Source organism: Staurois parvus, unplaced genomic scaffold (assembly GCF_062004578.1).
Source record: "Staurois parvus isolate SC_StPar_1 unplaced genomic scaffold, SC_StPar_1.0 ptg000538l, whole genome shotgun sequence".
In the NCBI taxonomy this organism is placed as follows: domain Eukaryota; kingdom Metazoa; phylum Chordata; class Amphibia; order Anura; family Ranidae; genus Staurois; species Staurois parvus.
In genome coordinates this window covers 9210694-9222500 of record NW_028318334.1, presented here as the reverse complement: position 1 = coordinate 9222500, position 11807 = coordinate 9210694, and the positions used below count along the sequence as shown (strand labels likewise).

At 43.7% G+C, this 11807-nt stretch overlaps 1 protein-coding gene across 6 annotated transcripts in view; it reads left to right on the top strand.

Annotated features, from left to right (window-relative positions):
• EXOC7 (exocyst complex component 7) overlaps positions 1–11807 on the top strand; it is a 56715-nt gene that overhangs the window by 22928 nt on the left and 21980 nt on the right. For 2 of the 6 annotated variants that reach the window (XM_089690672.1, XM_089690670.1), the window contains 6 exons: positions 3266–3411; positions 3506–3658; positions 6726–6824; positions 9689–9751; positions 9904–9970; positions 11617–11655. In XM_089690672.1, the coding sequence (XP_089546798.1) occupies positions 3266–3411; positions 3506–3658; positions 6726–6824; positions 9689–9751; positions 9904–9970; positions 11617–11655 (567 nt within the window). Of the gene's footprint in view, positions 1–951; positions 1021–3265; positions 3412–3505; positions 3659–6725; positions 6825–9688; positions 9752–9903; positions 9971–11616; positions 11656–11807 lie in introns of all 6 variants that reach the window. The other 4 variants (XM_089690675.1, XM_089690674.1, XM_089690673.1 and 1 more) reach the window with 3 other exon arrangements.

Here is an 11807-nt window from a genome sequence, read left to right as displayed (position 1 = left end):
AAATTAAATGTATTTTCAAATGTAGCAATTATCAGTACCTAAGGCCGGCCATACATGGGTCGAAATTCGACCGATTTTTCGTCTGAAAATCAGACCTAAGAGTAATCAACCAATTTTCGCTCTGTTAGTGGGTCATTGGCACCGACCGATTTTCGTGGTTCCTCCCCTTTTCGGTGATGGGGCATATTGGAAAATTCGTGAAAAATTACCGATTTTCAATAATGGTCAAATCGTACGATCGTTTTTCCGAAAAGAATATGCGCATGAGCTGTGACCTGGAAGGAACAGAAGTTTTGCCTGTTATATGGGGTGAACTTTATGACTTGTTCGGACAATTTTCAAAATCATTGATGGCACCATCGGATTACCGAGCGAATGATGTTTTCGATTTTCGGATGAAAAATCGTTCAGAATTCAAACTATGTATGGCCTGCATTAATTTGAGTTGCTACCCACCTATACAGCAGATCTCAGGGAGGGAGGGGCAGCGCCAGGGGGACAATCAGTGTGCAGCATGCAGATTTGCTGACCAGGAATATGTTGACAGGAGGAATGGGACAGAGGGATAAAATGCGGATTCTCAGTCACTGTCCTTTCACAGGCTGGGGGCAGGGTGATGTCCAAACTTTGCTGCTTAATTGGAGAAAAGAAAAGTAAGGTCACAAGCCTGATTGTACTGTGTATCAGAGCAATTTATTTCAACCATTTATTTATTTGCCTGGAGTTCAGCTTTATTAGTATGACATGTCTTCGACAATGTGAACAAAACGCATAATGACAATAAGAAGACTATAGCCTGCATGGTACTTGGTAACTTTCTGTGAAGGGACCTGTAATTACTCCCGTGCCACGCCTCTCCCTTTTCTTTGGACACCGGACTGCCACTCTGCGTGGCCCAGGCCTCTGTGTAACTTACTGGATAACAGTATACCTACCCTCCACACTGATCAGGTCATGAACAAGATTCACGTAGCAGGCTCCATGGAGAAACAATGGGAGAAAAACACGGGACACCTTTAGGTGAGTACTGGTTCATCAGATTGCGGGGTTGCCTTTTAAATGAGCATTCTACACTGTACTATATGAGTTGGGTCTTCTTAAAGTGAACCTGTCCTGGACTAAAAACTGCTGAGGTGGTAACTACTACTACCTGTGTTGGGCTTCCAATCAGCCTTGTACCCTTGAATTCTAGGCCCATTCTGTACGAAAGGGCCTGGCATCTTTCTAGGTCAGCGTTAAGTTCTACCTTCACCTGGCGTTAAGTCCACCATTTGTCAATCAGTGGAAAGTAGAGGCTCAGGCATTTGACAGATGAATGACAGGGGCAAGGTAAGTGTGTGCTTTGGCAGCCTGCAATCCTCTGGGGTCATTTTGTTTAGTAATACTTCCTGATAAAAAGTTGAAGGGAGGAATGCCCTCTCTTATGTTACAAAATGGGAGAAGGCTATGAACAGCACATTTAAAAGATACATAATTGATGTAGACATCAAGCTTAAAGTGGTTCTAAAGGCAGAAGGTTTTTTACCTTAAAGTGTTCCTAAACCCACAACAGTAAAATCATTCTGTACATGCAGTAAAGCATGCTTGTTATACTCACTGTGGAACCTAAGGGGTTAATCCTCCATTGTGTAAAAAGGCAGTTTGATCCTGTCTTTTCTGCTCCTCCTCTTGTTCCAATGTCCATGTCTTATCTCCTGATAAGACAGACTGAACCCGTAGCCATTCTGCACATGCTCAGTTTAGTGTGTATTGCTAGAGAGTTTTTTTTTTTTCTTGGGAGCGTGCATGTGATCAGCACAGGGCCAATCAGCACTGTCCAGACAGAAGTCAGGGGTTTTGCATTCTTCTAGAGCAGAAAGGAAAACTCCTCCTACAAGCTTTAACCAGTGCTCTGCTGGATATTGATAGAAGTCACAAGACTGTTCTAATTGCTGATGAGAAAAGGCATTTAGCAGTTTATATTTACTATATTAATAATTGCACTTCTATGTTCTGTGTACTGTGGGAGACCATATATAGTGAATGCAGGGTCCTGAGTTTAGTAAAACAAAAGTATTACTAAACCCAGGATTCACATGCATTCTATGCATTAAGGTAAAAAAAACTTCTGGGTGCATCATCCCCCCAGCCCCCCCCCCCCCCGTATACTTACTCGAGCCCATCTCAATCCAGTGATGTGCATGAGAGCCGCAGCTCTCATGGGTCTCTTTCCTCATTGGCTCACACAGCAGCGGGAGCCATTGACTCCTGCTGCTGTCATTCTCAGCCAGTGAGTCAATGAGGAGAGATCAGAGGGTGGAGGCAGCCGAATAGACAGTATCCATTCACAGTAACGTGGCTTGGGAGCGAGCCTGCTTAAATGCCCTCATAGCAAGAGGCTTGCTATTGGGGCACTCAGAGGGGGGGGAGGAGCCAGGATCACCAGCAGGGGACCCAAAGAAGAGGTTTGGGGCTGCTCTGTGAAATATCATTGCACAGAGAAGGTAAGTGGAACATGTTTGTTATTTTTTTTTTTTTTTTTTAATTACAACCTTTAGAATCATTTTAAAGTTTAATCTGCTTATATTTTGCCTTCTCTGGTCCCTGAGGCTTGGAAGGAGGGAGGTTGCAGCCCTGCAGTGGGCCATGGCCCGGTGGTTGAGAACCACTGATCTAAAGTATTTGAATACACATGAATTAGGAACCTGTGAACACAGATAGCGTTTATAGTGGAAATTAAATTCAGAACCCTGTACTGCAAAACAAGAGTCCTAACCCCCTTGTCACTGTGATGCTCCAATTGACAGCAATATTTATGGTGGACATTAAATTCAGAAGCCACTACCTCCACCCAAGAGTGCTACCTCCCTTGCTACCATGATGTCCCACCATGTACAAGGTTTGTTAAACTAGACAATATCTAGTGCAGCCTTTCTCAACCTTTTTTACATAAAAGAATCCTTTAAATAACATTCCAGTCTCAGGGACCCCCATCAATATTACTATATCTACAGCTCAGTGTACTTTAGTGTGATGGTCACCGGAAAGAATGCTCCTAGAGTTTTGGTCATTGTGAAGGTTTTCGTTTTAGAGATGGCAAAAAAAAAAAATCATTGTCATTGATTACTTATCTGGGAGGCAGAAACTGATAAATGCTCAAAGAACCCTTAGCAACCTCTAGAGGAACCAAAGAGTTCCATAGAACCCTGGTTAAGAAGGGCAGATTTAGAGAGTAGATGCTCATAATATAACCTTTTCTATGAGATCTCCTTTCTTGCTGTCCTAGGGAAGGAAGATGTACTTGATCTTGAGATTGATACTTACATGTACTGTATCAGTGCTTTTGTGCGACTTGCACAGAGTGAATACCAGCTACTTATGGACATCATCCCTGAACATCATCAAAAGAAGACTTTTGATTCTCTCATCCAGGTTGGTTGTTACTGTAGAATGACAACTGACAGTATACCAGTTCTGCTTATCTCACCGATAAAATATAATTAATTCTACTTTTATTTTCCATCAGGAGACCCTGGATAACCTCATGCTGGAGGGAGAAAACATTGTCTTAGCTGCAAAGAAAGCTAACTCCAGGCATGACTTCACCTCTGTTTTGAGCATCTTCCCTATATTAAGGCACCTGAAGCTCCTCAAGCCTGAGTTCGACAAAGTTTTGCAGGTGGGTTCATGCTCTTTTGAGAAAATGGGCCTGAGCCATTAACCGCTTTCCTTGCCACCTATTGCAGAAATACTGCTACAGGGCGACAGGGGTGCACAAAATCATGTGTGTATATATACGTGATTTTGCATTTCTGGGTAGGGGGCATGTGCGCCCTACCCGCTCCGCTATTCGCAGCCTCGGCTGACAATCACCGGGTCCCGGCTGGTGATTACTTGTCGGCACCCGGTGATCGCCAAGTATTACCGATGGGGGAGAGAACTGTATGTAAACAATACAATTCTCTCCCCTGGCAGCTCCTGCACACTGCTTTGTATGGCTCAGCATAACAGCCATACAAAGCAGTGTGCTTACAGTTGAAAGAACACACACAGCTTACTATGAAACAGCACACAGTTAACCCTTTGATCGCCCCACAGGTTAACCCCTACCTGTCCATTGCCATTAGTACAGTGTCAGTTATTTTTATTAGCACTGATCAGTGTATTGGTGTCACTAGGGATGTCAGTTCCCCCCATGTCAGAATGCATGCTGCAGTCCGGCTATAAGTCGTTGATCGCCGCCATTACTAGTAAAAGAAAAAAAAAATTCCAGTATATATACCGCCATTTGTAAACACTATAACTTTCACGTAAACCAATTAATTTACACGTATTGGTATTTTTTGTTTAGCAAAAACATAGCAGAATACATTTTCCCTAAATTTATGATGAAATTTGATTTTTAAAATTTTTTTACTGGACATGTTTAATGGCAAAAATTAAAAAATATTGTTTTTGCTCAAAATTGTCGGTCTTTTTTTTTTTTCTTTAAATGCACAAGCGATCAAATACCACCGAAAGAAAGCTCTTTTTGTGGGAAAAAAAGGACATACATTTTAGTTGGGTGCAGCATTGCATGACTGCGCAATTGTCAGTTAAAATAACGCAGTGCTGTAACGCAAAAAATGGCCTGGTCAGGAAGGGGGGGGGGGTAAATCCCCTGGAGGGCAAGGGGTTAAAGTAGAACTAAAGCCAAAGCTTTTTAGATAGAGTAGAGAGGGATTAGAACACCTGTCAGGGTTTTCTTGCCATCTGTGACCTCATCAGGAAGATTTACTCTATTTGTCCCCGTGGTCTATGTCACCGAGAGTGAAAATGAAAGAAAATCCTGAATTTTGAGTTGTCACCAGAACAGAAATAGAGGGTAAATCTTCCAATGGGGACATTACTTTTGGTGGCAAGCAGGAATTTCCCTCAAAAAAACTGACAGGGGTTATAACCATACATGTCTCCACCAAACCAAACAACCTAAGGCATTTCGCCCCTCTTACCAGTGGGCAGGGTAAATGCGTCAGGGTGTGTGGTTTGGTGGAGACATGTAGGTTGAGGACACTCTTTATCCTATATTCACCTGGGCTGGTCGGGAGCAGTGGTGATTCTTTCCCCTTTACACGAACTAGCCTTCTGGATTGGTATAAAAAAGTTTCTCCTTTGTTATGCTTTAAGGTTAATCCCTAACCAATTTTTTTTGATTGAATAGAGTTGGGGATAGTTAAAACCCTTGTTAAGTTTTGTATTTTTTTTTAACATCTGTGGCCCATTGGGTGGAGAATTTCCATTCCTGTAGATATAACAGGACTCTAGCCAAATGCAAAACTAATGAAAAACAGTCAGAAAAGATGAGTAAGGAAAAAATGGCAGTGGCCTCCACCTGTAAAACCTTTCCTGTTTTGGGGGTCATCTCATTGTTGCCCATCTAGTGCACCTGTTGTTAATTTTATTAATATCGTATGTACTCTCCAGCGCCTCAGGATATGCACAGCCAAAAGGGAAGCCAAGGGTACCAGGACAGCAACAACCAAAGGAAATGCTTCAGGGGTGCAGCCCTCCTCAGACGGGGGAAATCAGCCACTGGATAGAGAGAAAACAGGTGGCGCACACAACTAGTGCATTATCCAAGGTTTATTGTAGGAGTGAAAGAATAATAAAAACATACTCACAGACGAAGCATGTATCTAAAAAGCATAGAAAAATGACAATGGCCACAACGGCAGACAAGGTGTTCTCATACATCATACATCTGCATCAGAGGCTGGTCATCAGCTCTGAGGAAAGGGATTCGTCCCCGAAATGCGTCAGCCATTTGACTGCACTGACAGTGAGAACACCTTGCCTGCCATTGTGGCCATTGTCATTTTTCTATGCTTTTTAGATACATGCTTTGTCTGTGAGTGTCTTTATTATTCTTTCACTCCTACAATAAACCTTGGATAATGCACTAGGTGTGTGCGCCATCTGTTTTCTCTCTATCTGTTAATTTCATTAACACCAAAGCAGCTGAAACTGACTAACAACCCCCTCTGCTACTTAACTCACCAGATCAATATCCCAGGAGTTTCATTGACTTGATGCTATACTCTGATTAAAAAGTCTTCTTTTAATTTTTATGAGCAGTGTATTAAAAGCAACAGTAGCAGTCACACCTTTCATTATAAGCTTCCCCACACAGAATTTTGTTGCAGAAAAGATGGCCTTTGTCTGACCAGCTATGTAAAGCTGGCTATTGATAGATCGAAATTCAGCTGGTTCAGTAGGCACCAGCCGAATTTCGATCAATGTGTGGCTGTCTCAGCTCGACTGAAGTCAATCTCTTCATTAACGTCTGTCAAAGGAGAATGTTGAAACATCTTACTCACTCAGTGGCTGCAGCCGCTGCTCAGTGTATTCCGACAACACCAGGAGCCGCTGTCAAAATACAGCGTCCTGGTTTAGGGAGGGACTATCTGTCTACGGACATGTTCAATGAGTGCTGAGCGCACTGGGTCAAACTTAGGTGCTCACTGCCTATTGGACTGCGCAGTCTCATTTAGACACCCTGCCCAACCTCTGTAAGAAGAAAGTGGAAATAAAACAATGCATATACAGGTTGTTCATACAATGTCCGACTGACTATTTCTTTGATTTTACTTAGCTTTTATGTAATGCAGGATTCTAAATAAATGTACATGAATACTATAAACTGCTATTTATTTATATTTCCTAAATATACATTTTATATGGTATTCCTGTTTCTTTTTACTGTTTAGGGTACGGCTGCTAGCACCAAGAACAAACTTCCAAATCTTATAAACTCTATAGAGACAACAGGAGCCAAAGCTCTAGAAGATTTTGCAGACAGTATTAAGGTAAGGTGAGGTTTGGTTCCATTTGACTAAAAACTGTTGATTCAGGTTTTAACACTTAGTTACCCATAGACCACCAGGTAATGCTAAGGCTTCATTCACACTGGTCGTTTGACCCCAGTGCAATGAGGCTTTGACTTATAGCTGTAGGCGGCACAGTGGCTTAGTGGTTAGCACTTCCGCCTGGCAGTACTAGGGTCGTTGGTTCGAATCCCAACCACGGCAACACCTGCCTGGAGTTTGCATGTTCTCCCTGTGCCTGCGTGGGTTTCCTCCGGGTTCTCCGGTTTCCTCCCACACTCCAAAGACATGCAGGTAGATTAATTGGATCCTGTCTAAATTGTCCATAGTATGTGTATGTATGAATGTGAGTTAGGGACCTTAGATTGTACACCTCTTGAGGGTTAGGGACTGATGTGAATGTACAATATATATATATATATATAAACTTCTATAGCGCCATCAATTTACACAGCGCTTTACACACACGTGTGTGTGTGTGCGTGCGTGTGTAAAGCGCTGCGTAAATTGACGCTATAGAAGTACCATAAATAAATCAATAGTTGGACTGCACAAGTGCACTAGCCAGCTGCAGCAACTGTTAGACTCTCATAGGGTTTGACAGGCTGCTGGCAGTAGGGCGGGCTGGGCAGTGCACCTGTGTCCTTCAGCCGCAGCTCTACACCAGAGCCTCATGCGCTGGGGCTAAACACCCAGTGTGCATGAAGCCTAATATTTTAAAGAGATATTTTACATTCTAGCTGACTAACATACCAGGTGAAGGTTTTTATTTTATTTCAGGTACTTATATAGCGCCGTCAATTTACACAGCGCTTTTACATAGATATATTGTACATTCACATCAGTCACTAACCCACAAGGGGTGTACAATCTAAGGTCCCTAACTTAAATTCATACATACACATACTAGGGCCAATTTAGACATGATCCTATTAACCTACCAGCATGTCTTTAAAATGTGGGAGGAAACCGGAGTACCCGGAGGAAACCCACGCAGGCACAGGGAGAACATGCAAACTCCAGGCAGGTGGTGCCGTGTTTGTGATTCGAACCAACGACCCTAGTACTGTCAGGCGGAAGTGCTAACCATTTAGCCACTGTGCTGCCCATGGTATCTGAGTTTTTGAAATCACAATGCACTTTACTGGAAAAAATACAAGAAGCCTTTGAACTGCTCAGTGGCTCATTGCAAACAGGTGTTTGGTTGATGGAGGCATTTGTTAGCCAAGAGCAAAGTGTATGCTCATTGACTGGTCACTTTCTAGATGAAAGTGAAAAAGCTTGGTTTAGGATACTCTATGTGTACATTTGTATGCAGTCCTGGAACCTGACGTGAAGTTCCTATTGATTGCACTCCCTCACTGCTCCTGCAGTGTTGCTGTCAGTGTATTAGACAATATTATTTGGACAGAAGTTGAGGTCAGAACAGTTAACAGTGGGAACCACTAGATCAGTGGTTCTCAACCTTCCTAATGCCGCGACCCTTTAATACAGTTCCTCATGTTGTGGTGACCCCCAACCATAAAATAATTTTTGTTGCTACTTCATAACTGTAATTTTGCAGTGAGAGGAGTAGTGCCACGTCACTGGTGTCAGTGGGAGGAATAGTGTCCCATCGTTGGTATCAGTGGGGGGAATAGTGTCCCATCATTGGTATCAGTGGGAGGAATAGTGCCCCATCATTGGTGTCAGTGGGAGGAATAGTGTCCCATCATTGGTATCAGTGGGAGGAATAGTGCCCCATCATTGGTGTCAGTGGGAGGAATAGTGCCCCATCATTGGTGTCAGTGGGAGGAATAGTGCCCCATCATTGGTGTCAGTGGGAGGAATAGTGTCCCATCATTGGTATCAGTGGGAGGAATAGTGTCCCATCATTGGTATCAGTGGGAGGAATAGTGCCCCATCATTGGTGTCAGTGGGGGGGGGGGGGATAGTGCTCCATCATTAATACTAGTGTGGGGGGGAATTGTGCCCCATCATTGGTATCAGTGGGGGGGGATAGTGCCCCATCGTTGGTGTCAGTGGGGGGTGGAATAGTTCCCCATCGTTGGTGTCAGTGGGGGGGGGAGGAAATAGTGCCTCATCATTGGTGTCAGTGGGAGGAATAGTGCCCCATCATTGGTATTAGTGACACCAATGATGGGCCACTATTCCTCCCACTGACACCAATGATACTTACCTTGCTGACTCCTGCTCCAGCCTGGGCTCGCTCCCTCCCTCTCCCATCTACAGCCAGCATACCTGGCTGCAGCAGCACCATCTGCACGCTACAGACACTTACCTGTCAGCTGTCTTCCTTCTCCAGCCGCTCCCTCACTCGATCTTCTTTGATCTTCGCGCTGCTGCTCGGCTCCTCCTCTCCAAGCTCTACCTCCGCCTGTGTGCCTCTCCTGAACTACAGTTCCGGCGGCCAATCGCTAGCGAGGAGGCGGAGCTGTTGAGTGATCCCGGGAATGGGGCCAGGTGACAGGGGTGGCATGTCATCCCGTGCACACATCGCGGTCCAGGGAAATGTGGACGTATCTGCATGTGGGCGGACCCGCCTGGAGACTGATAGAGGAGCGGTGTCTCGGTTCCTATGACCATCGGAAATATGTGTTTTCCGATGGTCTTAGGAGACCCCTGTGAAAGGGTTGTTCGACCCCCAAAGGGGTTGCGACCCACAGGTTGAGAACCGCTGTACTAGAGGATCCATAGCATTAGTCTGCAGGTACACATCTAATATCTAGACTGGATTGTATGTTCATATCTCTTAAAACTAATGTCCACCTTATAAGCAGCATATGAAAGCAGATGATATGGTTTTGGAAGTACATGTGGGTTAAAACCTAATTTTCTTTTCACAGAATGATCCTGATAAGGAGAACAGCATGTCCAAAGATGGTACGGTGCACGAATTGACCAGTAATGTAAGTATTCTCCATGATCTGCAATAGATATTTGGCCAGTTAACCTTGCTATGTGCTCTTGTATGCAGCTGACAGCTTCTTGCTTTCCATTGCCAGGTTTAATTGTGCCATTTTAAAAATGTAGTAATCCAGCAATTGTGTTCTCCACACAGGCCATCCTTTTCCTACAACAGTTACTTGAGTTCCAGGAGACAGCAGGAGCCATGCTGGCCTCACAAGGTAATCTGTCACTTCTACAGTCCTTTATTTATGCAACTCCCCAGAATTCCACCAGCTAGTTCACATATTTAGGTCCATTTTATTTCAAAACCCCATACAACTGTCTTCTTTTTTGCGTTGTCAGTTTTCTTGTCATATTTTTATTTGAATGAATTCTAACTGAAACCTGGTTCCACAGCTGTAGCTTGCCATACCATGTCTTGTCTTTGTGTGCATTATTTAAAGAATATGTATAGGCATGATTCAGATTTACCCCAAAACCTTTCTCTCACCTTCTAAAGTATATCACAGCACTATTTTAGTCTTTTATGTTGTTCCTGTAGCATGTAATGGCTTTATTGCATTACCCAGCCTGTAAAATTCTAGCAGGGGGCAACTGCTGAGGGAAGGGATCAGTAGGGTGCCCTAGGTCAGTTCTTATTGATGTGTACATGCCCCCCAGAACTACAGCTCCCAAGAGCTATATTCCTACATGTAGTGTGTGGGTAGGTTCAAAGGAGTCAAGGTAGCAGCATTGTTTTGCTAGGTAAGAAGTCAATGGATGCAAGAGGAGAGGGACAGAGATGTGGGGGATGGGTAAAGTTCTGTACTGCAGGAGGGAAAATGCAGACAGGGCTGAGATGCTTGGGATTTTTCTGCAGCAGAAGCGGCACTGCTGCTGGCTTATGGTCTCAGAATGGTGCTTCTCTGAACTTCCAGGCAGGGGGACATATGTTCTTAGCACTTGTTATGCACTGTTTTGAAGGGGAAGCAGGAGAGTGGCTTGCTGCCTGGCTATCTTTCCATGGAAGCATGCAGCATCTCTAGGTGAGAGCTGGGAGCATGAACGCAAGGATGGCTTAGTAGGGCCCTTCAAGGGCAAAGCGGCATCCTCAATACAGATAGTGTGGCTGGTGCTGAGGGGATACAGATAGACTAGAAAACTTGAGATGAAAGTAATAGAAAACCAGCTAAGATTTCCATGCCTCTGTTGTGAACATTGAAGACAACTTTCTTCAAAATGCCTGTAGTTACAGAGATGAATGAGGACTTAAAGTGTGTTTATCGCTTATTCAGAAAATGTAAATACTTGAGTGTTTATAGTCTGGGCTCAAGTTCACTTTAAGGAATGCTCAAATGAAGATCTGTCTATTAAGGGCTATCCTATGGGGCAGTAGCAAGCCATTTCATCCATTGGAAGTGTTTGTGATCAGACACCATGATTTTTCATTTTTCTGGATAATCTCTGTACAGCCTGTATTGCACTTCAGCCTGCTGAGTGTGTCACAGGAGAGAGGGCAGTGGGTCTCAGCACTACATAGCATAGGCAGAGGTCCTCACATCTTTCACTCTCGAGGAGACATCTGCCTGTCTGTGCCAACTCTTAGACTTTTATATCTGTGTCTGTCCTGTCTTCTCTTCATTTCTATTTTGTTTTTTACTTTTTTATTTTTGTAATCACTTTCTCCTACATTTCTGGTGCTTTCCTCCACTCATTTCCCTCTGAATTCTACTGACTTTATCTACTTTTGTAATTTTTGCTTTGTATCTTTAATATTCTCCTTTAACTGAAGTAAACTGATATTCTGTTCCTCCTCTTGTTGTTTTGGCCCTTTGTCTCCCTCCTGCTCCTTTTTTCTTTTCTTGCTCTCTTACACTGCCAATAGTTCTTGGGGACACTTACAATATTCCTATTGATCCCAGAGGTAAGCAGCGTAATACTTCTAGGTGTTCCCCTTATCATAGTTTTCAATGTGTGTTTAGTTGCAGCATGAAACTCCAATCCCATCATCACAAAGTCAAGTAACTTTCATCAGCATAAAGTATCATTTCCATTTTTAAAACCAGCGTCTCTGCT